The 17587-nt window shown below is 45.0% G+C and overlaps 1 protein-coding gene across 2 annotated transcripts; it reads right to left on the bottom strand.

Annotated features, from left to right (window-relative positions):
• Positions 1-7189: 7189 nt before the first annotated feature.
• On the bottom strand, positions 7190-13841 carry LOC108704284. 2 transcript variants are annotated; one of them, XM_018240783.2, is made up of 3 exons: positions 13185-13841; positions 10150-10207; positions 7190-8962 (listed from the first exon to the last, which is right to left on the bottom strand). In XM_018240783.2, the coding sequence occupies exon 3, from the start codon at positions 8931-8933 to the stop codon at positions 8175-8177; it is 759 nt and encodes a 252-aa protein (XP_018096272.1). In that variant the 5' UTR covers positions 8934-8962; positions 10150-10207; positions 13185-13841; the 3' UTR covers positions 7190-8174. The 2 variants fall into 2 exon arrangements, with proteins under 2 accessions (XP_018096272.1, XP_018096273.1); XM_018240784.2 differs by having other exon boundaries at positions 13258-13839.
• Positions 13842-17587: the final 3746 nt, after the last annotated feature.

Raw genomic sequence — 17587 nt, 5'->3', positions numbered from 1 at the left:
GAGATATTGGCATTGCTTACTCTTTTATACTACAGTTTGCTAGTTTTATATGGCTAGAAATGGCATATTTTATATATTGAACATACAGAACCAGTCTAAAGCTTCCGCATCTCTGTAACTGTAATGATACAGGTGCTTCAAAATTGTGCACTGGTGGTTACCATCTTGGATTTTATTAGGTGAGTCTGTGGCACTGCACATGCTCAGTGGGCTCTGAGCAGCTGTTGAGAAGCTAAGCTTAGGGCTCGTCACTAATTATCCAGCAGAAAATGAGCTTCCCTGGCTGTAATATAAGCTGATGCTACAGGTTTGCTGATTATTCAATTCTGATGCTAATTGCACTGGTTTCTGTGCTGCCATGTAGTAATTATGTGTATTAATTACTAATCAGCCTTATATTGTGACATTTCTATTCTATGTGTACTGTATATTGTGAGTGGCTCCCTAAGCTCAGTAAGTGACAGCAGCACAGAGCATGTGAATCAGTGAATCAGCAGAAAAGAAGATGGGGAGCTACTGGGGCATCTTTGGAGACACAGATCTTTACTGCTAAAGGGCTGTGGTTGCCTTGGGCTGGTACAGAAGCACAAAACATTATGTACAACATTTTGAGCTACTTCTTTAGTTAGGCTTTAGTTCTCATTTAAGAGACAAGTGGACGGAGCTCCCTGGCCTGTAGAGCTTGCAATCTAAGTGGGCCAGTAACTCAGAGATACACATAGGAGCATACATGCTGAAACTGAAGCAAACAGAACTGAGAAATTACAATCAATGTGAAGTCATTAACCAGCAAAGTGATCAGCTGACTGTGGCACATGATGAGAAGAGCGCAAGAGAATGAGCACTAGGAATTAGGGATGCACCGAATCCACTTTTTTGGATTCGGCCGAACCCCCGAATCCTTCACAAAGGATTCGGCCGAATACCGAACTGAATCCGAACCCTAATTTGCATATGCAATTAGGGGTGGGAAGGGGAAAACATTTTTTACTTCCTTGTTTTCTGACAAAAAGTCACGCAATTTCCCTCCCGCCTCTAATTTGCATATGCAAATTAGGATTCTGATTCGGTTCGGCCGGACAGAAGGATTCGGCCGAATCCGAATCCTGCTGAAAAAGGCCGAATCCCGAACCTGGATTCGGTGCATCCCTACTAGGAATAGTGAGACATTTATGGGGAGGGTAGTACAATGGTCCAGTTGTGAGACTGCTGGGAGAACTGGTGCTAAATATAATGCAGTGAGATAAGGAAGTGCTTATATATGTCCATTCCATGATGCTTTAAGGATAAGTAAACATTTAAAATAAGTGAATGTAAAATTGATGAGAGCGATATTCTAAGTACTTTTGAAATGTACATTCATTATTCATTTTGTTTTTATTCCAAGATGTTAATATGAATGAATTTTGTTCCAACAGCGCCACCTGCTGGTCAGTTTCCCACCAGTCTGACCACCAAGTAGTCAAGGAAGTTGTCAGGAGAAAGAAAGAGGCTGCTCTGATGTTCTTCTGCTTAGGAAAAATGTGAGAAAGGTTTTGAATTTATTCCTAAGCAGAAGAACATCAGCCTCTTTCTTTCTCCTGACAACTTCCTTGACTACTTGCTGGTCAGACTGGTGGGAAACTGACCTGCAGGTGGCGCTGTTGTAACAAAATTCATTCATATTAACAGTACATGTATCCCTTAATAACTTGGGATAAAAATTAATAAATAATGAATGTAAATGACAAAAGTGCCCCTCATCAATTTTACATTCACTTATTTTAAAGGTTTACTTATCCTTTAATATCTACAGGCTGTAAATAGATCTTTGAATTAGATTATCTCAGCCCAGTCAGGAGTGAAATTGGCTCCTTTTCTATGGTTTGTTTCACAGGTAACAAATCCGAAATGATACAGTAAACCCAACTCAGATCCACTAAATACTCTGAAAAGTGGGAGGTTGCGCTGGCTGGTGAGACTGTACCAAGAGCCATGAAACCGGACAAAGAAGTGTGTGACAGTGATCAGCTGACAATGCTAATGTTAACACCAACATTGGGATTAGAGCTTTATACTCGTGATGGTGAAAATTCCTGTTCGATCCAAAAAAAAACACACAAAACAACCTCCACCAAACGGCCAAAGTGCCTACTTACAAACTAATGGTTTGGTATGGCGTGTAATGTGGATCCTCACATAGGTCTCCCTCCAGCTGTACATGTTTTCAGACTCCAAATGCAAAGATAAAAAAACAAAATAGTGTAAAACTATTTTATTAAAATGTCATCTTTAAAACAATTTCACTTTTTGAAACCATCTCATATAGTCCAAATCAGGCACAGAGGGGTGACCCTGCCGGCTTCCTTTCCTTTCAGTCCACCTCGTGGTGTTTCCTGCAGCCCTGTGCGATATCTCCTTTGCCTAGCGCGTTTCGCCGACTTTGTCAGCTTCTTCAGAAGCATAAAAACTCATTTTGCCTTTCAGTTTTGGAGACTGGAAGCTCCGTTGGCCACAACCACTCCTCGGTACCCTCCCTCACACCATACCTTGCACTTTGGCCGTTTGGTGGAGGTTGTTTTGTGTGGTTTTTTTTTGGGATAAAACACAGGAACGTTCACCATCACGAGTATAAAGCTCTAATGCAAATGTTGGTGTTAACATTAAAGGTGGAAAGCAGGAACGCTTGTAATAATTCATGCAAACACTGGGTGGCACCTATAGAATCAAACGTACGACACCGTATTCGTTTCTGATTTCTGTTGCCACAGGCGCTGATCACCTTTTTTTCACATGTACAGAATGTAGGAAAAGTCTCTCTAAAGAGCATTCTAAAAAGTCACCAGAAACGTTCACTGAGTGGAGAATCCTCTCCTAAGTACAGAGGGTGGTTGGAAGGCTAAAAATAATGACCCCCCCCGCACAGAGAATCGGTTTAAGTGCTCCGAGTGCAGAAAAGGTTTCTCAGATAAGTCCAGTCTCTTCATACACCTCAGAGTGCCCACGGGGAGAAACCCTTCTGCTGTACAGAGTGCGGGGAAAGGTTTGGTTACGGAAGCACTCTCCACTATAGGCGCCACTCGGGGGAGAAACCATTTGCCACTCATTTGCAATTACTGTAGCTCTGCAGGAGTTTTAGGCTTTCGCCAAAAAATCAATTAATTCGGACTTGCTACAGACCCACAAACCAACACACACTCAGAAGTCCTAACCACAGTTTTTTGTGAATAACCTGCACCTAGTGCATAGCCAGCCAGTCTTCATTCTGTGCCCTTACCTGTGGGAGGTGATAGGGAGCCGCCATATTCTCAGCATGCATTGGGACACACAACAGCAATTAACACATTGTCACCTCCATGCTCTCAGCCCTGTCACCTCTCTGCTCCATCTATATCCTCCACTCTCAGCCATGTCACCTCTCAGCTCCATCTGTATCCTCCACTCTCTGCTCCATCTGTATAATCCACTCTCAGGCATGTCACCTCTCTGCTCCATCTGTATAATCCACTCTCAGCCATGTCACCTCTCTGCTCCATCAGTATTCTCCACTCTCAGCTCCATCTGTATCCTCCACTCTCAGCCATGTCACCTCTCTGCTCTATCTGTATAATCCACTCTCAGCCATGTCACCTCTCTGCTCCATCTGTATCCTCCACTCTCTGCTCCATCTGTATAATCCACTCTCAGGCATGTCACCTCTCTGCTCCATCTGTATAATCCACTCTCAGCCATGTCACCTCTCTGCTCCATCAGTATTCTCCACTCTCAGCTCCATCTGTATCCTCCACTCTCAGCCATGTCACCTCTCTGCTCTATCTGTATAATCCACTCTCAGCCATGTCACCTCTCTGCTCCATCGGTATTCTCCACTCTCAGCTCGATCTGTATCCTCCACTCTCAGCCCTGTCACATCTCTGCTCTATCTGTATAATCCACTCTCAGCCATGCCACCTCTCTGCTCCATCAGTATTCCCATGCTCTTAGTGGTCACCTCTTTGATCTGCCATGTCACCTTTTTGCTCCATCTGTATCTCCTCTTCTCAACCATGTCAGTTGTCTGCTCCATCTGTATGCTCTGTTGCTGTGGTTTTACATATAACCCTGACAGGATGAGACTGTTGCTTAGTATGGCAGCACTTGCTGTTAATCATAATTATGTGGCAATAAAAAGTTCACTTTTTCTGATAAAAATGAAACTTTTCTGCGTCTGATCACCCATAGCGCATATGTGAGACTGTTATGCAGTTAAGTGTATGGGGTTTGCCTATTCCCAGTCGGCAACTGAAATTGCTATGCGGTTATCAGGGTCACTGACCCTAGCCATCTTAAAATAAATCTATGATGTTGGTCTCAATTTTATTCTCATTGTAGATGTTTCTGCTCAATGTCTCCCTGTTTCTCATGCTTTGTTTTGCCATCCACACTACTGCCTTGTTACTATGGTAATTAAGGCCTAGCAACTAACACTTTAAATGCCACGCTTGAGACTTCTTGTAACTGGAATCAATTGATCCTTTGCTTGGTCCCATAAGCTCCATTTATCCAGTTGAGGGCCCCTGTAAATTATTTGCCCTTTAAATTAAGACATTTCAGCCAGTAACAAGGTGAGTTTGTGGAAAGGAAGCAGAGAAACAAACACTAATCCCCGACCTACTGACAGCCTTCAACTGTCTCACATACCTGCAAATACAACCCCTGTTGCTCCATTCCACATCCCTGCTTTATGGCAGCTGAGATTCTAGCTATCTGTATAACAGAACATTCTGTCCCAGTGGCTGCACAGATCCTATCTGATCCCCATTGTAAGCAGCAGTCCTGTCCTGCTTTATGGCAGCTGAGATTCTAGCTATCTGTATAACAGAACATTCTGTCCCAGTGGCTGCACAGATCCTATCTGATCCCCATTGTAAGCAGCAGTCCTGTCCTGCTTTATGGCAGCTGAGATTCTAGCTATCTGTATAACAGAACATTCTGTCCCAGTGGCTGCACAGATCCTATCTGATCCCCATTGTAAGCAGCAGTCCTGTCCTGCTTTATGGCAGCTGAGATTCTAGCTATCTGTATAACAGAACATTCTGTCCCAGTGGCTGCACAGATCCTATCTGATCCCCATTGTAAGCAGCAGTCCTGTCCTGCTTTATGGCAGCTGAACATTCTGTCCCAGTGGCTGCACAGATCCTATCTGATCCCCATTGTAAGCAGCAGTCCTGTCCTGCTTTATGGCAGCTGAGATTCTAGCTATCTGTATAACAGAACATTCTGTCCCAGTGGCTGCACAGATCCTATCTGATCCCCATTGTAAGCAGCAGTCCTGTCCTGCTTTATGGCAGCTGAGATTCTAGCTATCTGTATAACAGAACATTCTGTCCCAGTGGCTGCACAGATCCTATCTGATCCCCATTGTAAGCAGCAGTCCTGTCCTGCTTTATGGCAGCTGAGATTCTAGCTATCTGTATAACAGAACATTCTGTCCCAGTGGCTGCACAGATCCTATCTGATCCCCATTGTAAGCAGCAGTCCTGTCCTGCTTTATGGCAGCTGAGATTCTAGCTATCTGTATAACAGAGCATTCTGTCCCAGTGGCTGCACAGATCCTATCTGATCCCCATTGTAAGCAGCAGTCCTGTCCTGCTTTATGGCAGCTGAGATTCTGTTCCAGTGGCTGCACAGATCCAATTGGATCCCCACTGCTGGCTTTTGAATGTGATATGGATTAATTAGCTAAATAGTTTATCATATAAAGGAAAGGAACCATCACCACAGACATGAAAGTTTATGAATACTGAATATATTCAGGAGGAGGATATTACACACAGTACTATAATTAGACATGCATACAAGTAATAAATAGTGACAGTTAATGTGAGGGATTGTAGTGACTGTTTGCACTGCAGTCCTATTCGGAGCATCATCCCATCAACTATTTTGACTTTAAACAGGTGTGCTCTTATAAACAGTGTATGTATTACCTGTCCTGATCTGGGCATGCAACTCCTTCATGATATGCAGATATTTTCTCCTATTTACTTTGCATTTTCACACGGGGACGCGAGGCAATGCTCCTGAATTAAATTTCACTAAATCCACAGTTTGAAAAAGGCTGAATCTCTTAGTGCAACATATCAAATCTGCCAAATGCTTTTTTATTCAATGAACAAAATGCTTATATGGGAAATACGTGTCTATAGTAAGTTGTTTGTATATATGTAGTACTGAACAGTAATGCTAAATGCCACGACCTAGTTCTTTGTAGGATTTTCCTAACAGCTCAACTTCCCATACCATAAACTACTCCTTACTGGTAAGCATGAGACAAAGACTCTCTCTGAATCAGGGGTACAGGCTGATACATTAGATAGGTACAAGGAAGGGTCGGATGCTTTATTCACCAGTAGCTCCTCCCAGCAGACAGGAGGGAGCCAATGAGATTAGAGAAGGGGAAGGGGTGTTACAGGGAGAGCTGGGAAGTGAATCAGTGGTACAGGCTGATACATTAGATAGGTACAAGGAAGGGTCGGATGCTTTATTCACCAGTAGCTCCTCCCAGCAGACAGGAGGGAGCCAATGAGATTAGAGGAGGGAAAGGGGTGTTACAGGGAGAGCTGGGAAGTGAATCAGTGGTACAGGCTGATACATTAGATAGGTACAAGGAAGGGTCGGATGCTTTATTCACCAGTAGCTCCTCCCAGCAGACAGGAGGGAGCCAATGAGATTAGAGGAGGGAAAGGGGTGTTACAGGGAGAGCTGGGAAGTGAATCAGGGGTACAGGCTGATACATTAGATAGGTACAAGGAAGGGTTGGATGCTTTATTCACCAGTAGCTCCTCCCAGCAGACAGGAGGGAGCCAATGAGATTAGAGGAGGGAAAGGGGTGTTAGAGGGAGAGCTGGGAAGTGAATCAGTGGTACAGGCTGATACATTAGATAGGTACAAGGAAGGGTCGGATGCTTTATTCACCAGTAGCTCCTCCCAGCAGACAGGAGGGAGCCAATGAGATTAGAGGAGGAAAGGGGTGTTACAGGGAGAGCTGGGAAGTGAATCAGGGGTACAGGCTGATACATTAGATAGGTATAAGAAGGGGTTGGATGGTGTTTAGCAAGTGAGGGAATACAGGGATATGGGAGATAGCTCATAGTACAAGTTGATCCAGGGACTGGTCCCATTGCCATTTTGGAGTCAGGAAGGAATTTTTCCCCCTCTGAGGCAAATTGGAGAGGCTTCAAATGGGGTTTTTCGCCTTCCTCTGGATCAACTGGCAGTTAGTCAGGTTATATATAGACTTAAATAGTTGAACTTGATGAACGTGACTTTTTTTAACCTAAATTACTATGTTATCATTAACAAACATACTTCCCCTTTACTGGGTGCAGATATCAGGGATGTGCCCTGTGGGAATGGCCTGGTGTGTGGCCAGTTATTACCAAATGGTTCCCTCAATGTATTACATGGACTGAGAGAGTCACTATGTGTCATTGTGTGGAGGACACCAGTTCGCCCCCTGCTGAGTGCAGTTCAGGTGTCGGTTGAGAGAGCTCCTTAGGGTGAAATGTTTGCTACATGCACATGAATAAGGTTTGTCACCCGTATAAACATTCTCGTGCCTGTGCAGCGTGCTCTTTAGACTGAAGCTTTTGCCGCACTCTGTGCAGGTGAAGGGTTTCTTCCCGGTGTGCACTTTCTGGTGGATGAAGTAGTCATGCTTGTGGGAGAAGCTTTTGCCACATTCCAAGCACATGAAGGTTTTCTCCCCCGTGTGGGTTTTCTGGTGCCGGTGCAGTTTGCTTTTGAGAGAGAAGCTTTTGCCGCATTCTGTGCAGATATATGGTGTGAACCTTCTGGTGCCGGCGCAGCTGGTTCTTTACGGTGAAATGTTTCCTGCATTCCCCGCATGTGAATGGTTTCTCCTCCATGTGAATCGCTTGGTGGGTGTAGAGGTCGTGCCTCAATGCAAAGCCCTTGCCGCATTCTGTGCAGGTGAATGGTTTCTCCCCGGTGTGCACCTTCAGGTGGCATTGCAACGTACTCTTGAACGTAAAGCATTTCCCACAGTGTGCGCATACAAACTGCCTTTCCCCCGTGTGAGACTTCAGGTGTCTGAGAAGTTGGTTCTTTTGAAAAAATTGTTTGCCGCATTCTGTGCATATAAATGGTTTCTCCCGTGTGGACCTTGAGTTCACTCTTTATGGTGAAGCTTTTCATGCAATCAGTACATGAGAATCGTTCCCCCGTGAGCACTTTCTGGTGTTTGTAGAGGCTGCTCTTGTGAGAAAAGCTCTTGCCACACTCCATGCAGGTGAACGGTTTCTCTCCAGTGTGATTTGCCGCATCAGTGAATGGCTTCTCCCCTGTGTGGAAATAGTGATGCATCTGCTGAAATGCATTTCACACTGATGACAGACAAGTGATTGTGTCTCTTGGTGCACGCGCTTGTGAGTGATGTTTGGACTCTTCCAAGGCTGAGCGCAGGTGTGACTGTGAAGTTTGTTTAGGGCAGACAAACTTGTGCTGCATTTCATACTGGTGGAGTTACCCTTGTGCTTCATACTAGTGTCCCACTCTCTGTGACAGTACTGCTCCCCATTTATTGCATTCACATCGTCTTCATCTCCCAGATCCTCCTCCTCCTCCATCTTTATCTGTAATATATTTGGTTCAGAGTCGCTCTCTGTGTCTGTCACGTGATCCTCTGACTCTGAACCTTCCGTCTCCTCTTTTATTTGCCCGTCAGTTGCTGCCGCCTCCGAACCTTCTGTAGCCTCCAGGTGGCCTTCATAGTCTAGATCCTCCTCTATCTTTATCTTTAATATTTCTGGATTATCCTCAGCATGTGATGTTGTCTCGCTCTTCATTGTGCTCTCGTTTGCTCCATTCTGTGCCCTGTGCTCCAGACTTTCTGCTTCATCTGGAGAGGAGGTGGAATCCATGCTGGTAAAGGGCGAAGCTCCTCTGCCCATGATTGGCTAGGAGGCTCTTTAGCACAGCCCTGTCATGGCAGAACATGAGATATTTAGCAACTTGTGATACCCAATACCAGTCTAGGCCCTGCAACTTACTTAGGCCACACTGTGACAGCCCCTCTTTATGGCCTCCCATCCGCCCCTGTAATTTTCCACTGCCAAACGTTTTCCAACCAGGCCCCTGTACCCGTGTCAGACTTTTCCCCTCCAACAGACCCCTGTATCATAAGGAGGCCATACACACACCAATATTACCATACAAATCAATGTTTCCTATGCCTGTATCGTGAGAGATGGGGCATATTGTCAATTTCCCAGCTGCCCCCAGTCATGTGACTTGTGCTCTGATAAAATTACTCTTTACTGCAAGTTGGAGTGATATCACCCCCTCCCCCGCAGCCAAACAAAAGAACAATGGGAAGGTAACCAGTTAACAGCTCCCTAACACAAGATAACAGCTGCCTGGTAGATCTAAGAACAGCACTCAAAAGTAAAAACCCACATTCAGTTACATTGAGATGGAAAAACAGCAGCCTGCCAGAAAGCATTTCTCTCCTGAAGTGCAGGCACAAGTCACATGACATGGGGAAGCTGGGAAATTGACAAAATGTCTAGCCCCATGTCAGATTTCAAAATTGAATATAAAAAAATCTGTTTGCTCTTTTGAGAAATGGATTTCAGTGCAGAATTCTGCTGGAGCAGCACTATTAACTGATTCATTTTGGGAAAAAAAAATTTTCACATGACAGTATCCCTTTAAGTGTATGGCCACCTTTACATGATAGCCACCTTTAGTGAGTCATGTGACAGAAATGACATCACTACTCACCCTTAATAAATAGTCACCGTTTATAAGCATATAATTTACAGGATAGTCATGTTTTTTTGTGTATTATATATTATTTTATATAAATACACAAAAGCCACGACTATCCTGTAAATTATATGATTATAAACGGTGACTAGTGATGTCATCAGTTATAAATGGTGAGTAGTGATGTCATTTCTGTCACATGCCTCACTGAAACGTGTGTATTATAATAAATAAAGTCCCCCCTGTTGCAAAATATGAGGATATGAGTCTGTTATGTGTGTCCCATCCCAATCAGGGAATCAGTGAAGATAACTATTACAAATTGATTAAGTAAAACCCAGTTACACACACAAACTATTGGTCTAACTGGATGAGTGGAGAGCAATAACAAGAACTCACCAGAACTGGACTCACAACCTGGGAATTCTGGGATGACATCAGGCCTCCTGGATCCACTCTGCAAAAAGGTACAAGTGTAATGAGCTGCTCGGCCGTGCTCTGAGCACATATATCGGCCCTAATCTGAGCACATATATCGGCCCTAATCTGGGCACATATAACGGCTTTACTCTGAGCACATATATCGGCCCTAATCTGAGCACATATATCGGCTTTACTCTGAGCACATATATCGGCCCTAATCTGAGCACATATATCGGCTTTACTCTGAGCACATATATCGGCTTTACTCTGAGCACATATATCGGCTTTACTCTGAGCACATATATCGGCCCTAATCTGAGCACATATATCGGCTTTACTCTGAGCACATATATCGGCTTTACTCTGAGCACATATATCGGCCCTAATCTGAGCACATATATCGGCCCTAATCTGAGCACATATATCGGCTTTACTCTGAGCACATATATCGGCCCTAATCTGAGCACATATATCGGCCCTAATCTGAGCACATATATCGTCTTTACTCTGAGCACATATATCGGCTTTACTCTGAGCACATATATCGGCCCTAATCTGAGCACATATATCGGCTTTACTCTGAGCACATATATCGGCTTTACTCTGAGCACATATATCGGCCCTAATCTGAGCACATATATCGGCCCTAATCTGAGCACATATATCGGCTTTACTCTGAGCACATATATCGGCCCTAATCTGAGCACATATATCGGCTTTACTCTGAGCACATATATCGGCCCTAATCTGAGCACATATATCGTCTTTACTCTGAGCACATATATCGGCCCTAATCTGAGCACATATATCGGCTTTACTCTGAGCACATATATCGGCCCTAATCTGAGCACATATATCGGCCCTAATCTGAGCACATATATCGGCCCTAATCTGAGCACATATATCGGCCCTAATCTGAGCACATATATCGGCCCTAATCTGAGCACATACATCTGCTCTACTTATTGCCCAATGTCCCCCTATTCTCATTGCCCAGTGTATCCCAACTAAAGCCCTATTTTCCTGCATCTCAATGAAAAATAAAATGAGGGAGTTAAAGAAAATCTTGTCCAATCACAGTGCAGATGCAAGTTACCCAAATGCATTATGGCACATGCGAGTGCTTGAGAAGAAATTACCCTCGCACACCCTGGCCTTCCTAATCTGTATGAGTCCCAGGTGCTCAATGAAGGAGGTGTTGGCGACCTCAAGTTCAGCGCGAAGAGAAGAAAAATCACTGGCACACCATGGGTTATTTCTAGCAGGGAAAACCCTTGCTCATTTATTGCGGATGCAACGTTTTGTCAAGTGATACTTGACAAAGGGGTTACGCCCCGAAACGTTGCCTCCGCAATAAATGACCAAGGGTTTTCCCTGCTAGAAATAACCCACGGTGTGCCAGTGATTTTTCTTCCCTTCACATGTGAGTGCTTGGCTTCCAGCTGATTTCTTACATTCTTGTTACAGCTGCATCAGATGGAAACAAACCTGTATATCAATACCAGTTGTACCCCAAAGATCCTCTCTCCCCCCATTAGAAACCCCAGAATAGCATGAGACAAAAGGCAGGGAAGAGATCTTATACAGGGCCAACTTGGATCAAGCCAAACAGAACTGGGCCTCTCAGCTTTACAACAACACACAGAGCAACTCAGAAGGAAACATAAAAATGGAATATTCTCCTTGGCCAAAGTGCTGAACTTTCAGGAAAAAACTTCCTCTAGAACCCCCCTCCCTTGTGATGCACAATTGGACATTCCCAGTGCTATTAATAGAATTTCCTTCCACTAAGCTGGAAAACTCACACTGCTCCAGCACAACAAATAGACCCAGAAGAACTACAACTCCCAGATCCACTGCATAACCCACAGTAGCACAGCTCTACTGAAATAATAAGCCAGGAACACTGTCTAGTGATACAGCTGTAATGATCAGAACACTGAATGGCTTTAATATGAATCCCTACCTCATGTGTGTGTGTTCCCTCCCTATATACAGGCCACTATATAACCTATGCACAGGGGCTGTCTATAGGGGAGGGGTCTATGTACAAGGGGAGGAGTCCCACAGATGAGGAGAGGGAGGAATGGCTGATACTAGAGAGACAAGTCACTCAGTGTATATACAGACCAGTATATAAGCTATGCACATGGGCTGTCTATAGGGGAGCATAATGGGAGGGGTCTATGTACAAGGGGAGGAGTCGAGAGGGAGGAGTGGCTGATACTAGAGAGACAAGTCACTCAGTGTATATACAGACCAGTATATAAGCTATGCACATGGGCTGTCTATAGGGGAGCATAAGGGGAGGAGTCTATGTACATGGGGAGGAGGCTATGAATAAGGAGAGGGAGGAATGGCTGATACTAGAGAGACAAGTCACTCAGTGTATATACAGGCCAGTATATAAGCTATGCACATGGGCTGTCTATAGGGGAGCATAAGGGGAGGGGTCTATGAACAAGGGGAGGAGTCCCACAGATGAGGAGAGGGAGGAATGGCTGATACTAGAGAGACAAGTCACTCAGTATATATACAGACCAGTATATAAGCTATGCACATGGGCTGTCTATAGGGGAGCATAAGGGGAGGAGTCTATGTACATGGGGAGGAGGCTATGTACAAGGGGAGGGGTCTATGAATAAGGAGAGGGAGGAATGGCTGATACTAGAGAGACAAGTCACTCAGTGTATATACAGGCCAGTATATAAGCTATGCACATGGGCTGTCTATAGGGGAGGAGTCTATGTACAAGGGGAGGAGTCGAGAGGGAGGAATGGCTGATACTAGAGAGACAAGTCACTCAGTGTATATACAGACCAGTATATAAGCTATGCACATGGGCTGTCTATAGGGGACACAAGGGGAGGGGTCTATGAACAAGGGGAGGAGTCCCACAGATCAGGAGACGAAGGAATGGCAGATGTTAGAAGAAGAAGACGCTGTCAGTATGAGGCAGTCCTGGGAATGGTCAGACAGGGATCAGTTGAAGGCACAGAGTCTGATCATACTTGTACAGAAGCGAAGATAAAGTTCTGCAGCTGCCGTGTTCCTCCGCTCCAGTATCAGACAGACGGCATTTACCTAGAGAGGGGCGCAGACATCTTCCCGGCTGTCCGCGGAAGTTCCTCATCCGGTGCAGCAGCTCTGCTTCCTGATTGGGGGCGGAGCAGCTGACAGGAGGGGCGGAGCCGTGTGTATGTCAATCACTTTGCAACCAAAGGAAGCGCAGGATAAAAGTGAAGGCGTCACAGTGATGTAACACGTGGGGCGGCGTGTGGGTGACGCCCATAAACAAAGTGAGAAGAGGCGCGAGTATTTGTCCGGGGTTAAACCCTATATGGTACAATCGCTGCAGCCCTTGTCCCACACCTTGTCTTGCTCCCTCGGGTGCAGCAGCACGTCCTGTGACCCGGAACTAAAAGCCGCAATGTTTCATGGGTCACGTGACTCACAGCCACCAATCTGCAGAAAATCTCTCATTGGTCGCTGCGGGTCCTGCTGCTGGTTGCTATGGGAAGGAAGCCCTAGCAACCAGATAGCGCGTGTTCCTGAGCAGAGAGCAGCAAACACAAATCAGAATCGTTGAAAAACCTTAACAGAAATGAAGACCAATTGCAAATTGTCTTAGAATTGAGTTAATTACGTCTTTTATAGGAAGTGATACATTAGCCACCCCCTGGTACATTTAGTTTCCTCCCAGACAGGTAGCCCTTAATTCCACACACTGAGTATAAATGTAGCGCTGGTCTCCTGTAACTTCCACACAAGCCTCTCTTCACACTAACGTCCCTATTACTCAACTGCTTCTCCTCTCTTATACTGCTCTGTACTCTGCACCCTCATTCTCTCTCAGCCAAATCTGCTGCTCACATGGAGAGAAACAGCACCTGCAATTGGCCTTGTAGCACCAGCAAAGCGGCTCTGAGAGACAGTCCTTTAAAGAAGTCTTACAGGGGCTCTTCACCTTTGAAGGAGACATTTAGTGTAAAAAACAAGAATGTACCAGTGCATTATACACATTTAGATAAAGATGAATTAAAAAAAGTAGTGTTTCAGGCTGATTTATTGAATATTTCTGCAAAAACCCTAAGAATCCCTCCCTTCTCTTCCACTTGTCACCTTTTCCGAATTGTTTTACCGGCCTGGTGGGGGGCGGGAACAAAAAGAGACGGGTGTGACGTCAAAAGGGGCTGTGCTGTGCCGTAAAAGGGACGTGGCCACGGCGCCGACATTTCAAGACGGCCACAAAAGTTACAAAAGCTACGTTTTTACAGGGGATTGGGGGCAGGCTGAGGGGTCTTTTTAAGGGTATTACAAATTTACCGGCAGCTACATTGCCGGTAAATTTGTAATACCGGCCTTCGCAGGTGTTTTACCGGCTAGGTGGCAACACTACTGCACTGTAGGACAGGAGCCAATCAGCAGCTAGCAGGACCTGATAGGGAACTGAAGCCTGTCACAAATTCGCAGCGAATTTCCGCATTTAACCGCCATCGAATAAATTCATGAATCTCCCGCAAAAATTCACCTGCGTCAAAAGTTTTTGGATGCTCGTCCGAATCGCCGCGCATCAACACTATTCAGACACCTATACACATTAACACCAGCATCAAAATTGACGCAATCGACTTTTCGGATGCGCAGCCAAAATTGGACGCTGGCATTAATTTAGATTTTTACAATTTTTTCACAAATTTTTCGCTATTTCACGAATTTTCCAGCGTATCAAAATGGGAGAAATTGGCATATCACTGCTAAGGAGCACTGCTGGGTGTTGTGGTGCAACAGAAGAAGCTGGTGCTGACAAAGGTGGATCTTTTGGCAGAAGCTTTTGCCACATTCGTTACAGGTGAAGGGTTTCTCCCCCATGTGAGTATTCTGGTGACTGCACAGGTTGCTCTTCTGAGAGAAGCATTTGCCGCACTCCGTACACCTGAATGGTTTCTCCATCTGGTGAATGTTATTTCCAGTGAAGATGAAAGTGTTGTCCTCAGCAAGACTCACTCGGGGGCTGATAGTGGGGGCACAGGGGTGGGTGAGAAGGTCGTTATGGACAGAGAAGCTTTTTCCACGTTTACAGCATATGTAACACGTTGATTTCGAGATTTCTGAGCACTTCTCATACCGCATGCCTGTCATTCTGTTACTGTTCCCTTGTTTTATCCACAATATCAGAGGGGTCACTGGCATTGACCAATGGAAGGCTCTGCTGTATTGACAAAGGCATTCTCTGAGTACAGGTTCCCTATCAGGTAGTGCATCAAGTGCAGAGTTTAATATATTCACCCTCCCTTTACAGCCTGGTTCCTCTTTCTCTGACTTTATTTTCCGTATTGCCCCTTCAGCCGCTGTGAAACCCACCAGAGAGGAAGAAGCCAATTGACTCTTTATTATGATGGCGCTTAATGCTCTTGTTTCTTCTCCAGCCTTCTTATCCCAGTCAGTTACAGGAGCGGATCCATGTTGGTAATGGGAGGGGGGCGTTGGTCTGTGTGGGAATAGAACGCTTCTTGACCTATATTTCTTGCACACGAGATGGGCTACCCTGTCACACTGGGGCAGAGATGGCTGTGAATGGCTAATCTTGGATATTGAATTTGAAGTGAAACAAAACATGGATCTCTGGGGAGAGCTTCACAAAAATGGCTGGGGCCCAACATCAGTGAGGAAGAAAAGACGTACAAAGGGTAGCTCCAACTAAATAATGGACATACAGTTAAACTAGCCCATTCCACCATGTTGCACAGAAGTAGCCAACAATCCTTTGCTCTTATCTGGGCAGGGACATAGTATGAGGATCATTGGGTAACAGGATCACAACATGGCGGCATGGAACTCTTCAAGAAAATACTTGGGACTGGTGTGAATTTTATGGAAGGTTGGCACCAGCCTGAGCGACAAGGTTAGCAATATGACTAACTGGGGGGTGCCCACCATATTGGCTTCCTCCTGGGTATTTTAACCCTAGTGAGGTTCCCCAATTTCTATTCATGTAACAATTTCCCATGGTACAATGCTCTTTAATCTGCTTTTATTTTAAGCATTTCCCATTGACTTTCACACACATACATAACAGAAATAAGACATAACTACTTGTATATGTTTCCTTTGATAGAAACCCTTGAAAGAAATATACCCCCCTCCCCCCATTTCACACCTGTCGATTGACCCTTGAGCATGTGACTCTTGCAGCATTGAGCTATTTTCACCCAGTGAACCCGGGGGCTTTCCTAGTGCTTTTGGAAAATGTGCTCTTAAAGAAAATGCTGTGTATTGTGCAGCTCCCGTGCAGGCATTGTACCAGATGAACCTTCCAGTGAATAGTAAGTGTATGTTTTTGGCAGAAGCTTTTGCCACATTTGTTGCATTTCAAGGGTTTCTCTCTGGTATGCCCTCTCTGGTGATGTTGGAGTCGACTCTTGAGGGAGAAGTTCTTGCCACATTCGTTGCAGGTGAATGGTTTCTCCCCATATTGTGGTGTTTCTGGAGGACTCCTTTTGTAGAGAAGTTTTTGCTGCACTCGACAAAGGGAAACACTTTATGTGTTGTGTGAACGTTACAGTGGTCATAGAAGTCCCACTTCTTGCAGAAGCTCCTCCCGCAGGTTGAACATGTGAAACAATTGCCCTCCGCGTGTAGATTCTGGTGAGTGTGGAGCCTGGTTTTTAGAGAAATTCTTTTCCCGCATTCAGTGCACATAAACGGTTTCACTCCGGTGTGTACATTCCTGTGAGCAGTCAGAGAGCTTTTAAGAGAAAAACATTTCCCACACTCTGAGCACGCAAATGGTTTCTCCCCTGTGTGCACTCTTCTTTGGTGATTGTGGAGCCTGTTTTCAGGGAGAACTTTTCCCGCATTCTGTGCAGGTAAATGGGTTTTCCCCCATGTAAACACTCCAATAGGTAGTTAGTGTACTTTTCAAAGAGAAGCATTTTCCGCATTCTCTGCATGTAAATGGTTTCTCCTCCATGTGAACTCGTTGGGGATGGAGAAGCCTGCTCTTTAGAGAGAAACCTCTGCCACATTCTATGCATGTATAAGGATTCTCCTCTGTTGGAATTTTATTGTGGGTATAAAGGCTAAATGTCTGAGAACAGCTTCTCCCCGGTGTGAACATTTCAGTGGTTAGTGAGTGTGCTCTTCAGGGAGAACCTTTTCCTGCACTCTGCACGTAAATGGTTTCTCCCCTGTGTGTACTCTTTGGTGATTTTGGAGTCTGCTCTTTAGAGTGAAGCTTTGGCCACATTCTGTGCATGTAAATGGTTTCTCCCCCATGTGAATATTCCAGTGAGTATCGAGCGTGCTTATTAGAGAGAAGCTATTCCCGCACTCTGAGCATACATATGGTTTCTCCCCCGTGTTTCTTCTTGTGGGTGCAGACTAGATTTCTGAGAAAAATTCTGGACATTCA

This window comes from Xenopus laevis, chromosome 9_10S, assembly GCF_017654675.1.
Source record: "Xenopus laevis strain J_2021 chromosome 9_10S, Xenopus_laevis_v10.1, whole genome shotgun sequence".
In the NCBI taxonomy this organism is placed as follows: domain Eukaryota; kingdom Metazoa; phylum Chordata; class Amphibia; order Anura; family Pipidae; genus Xenopus; species Xenopus laevis.
This window is presented reverse-complemented; position numbering and strand designations above follow the sequence as displayed.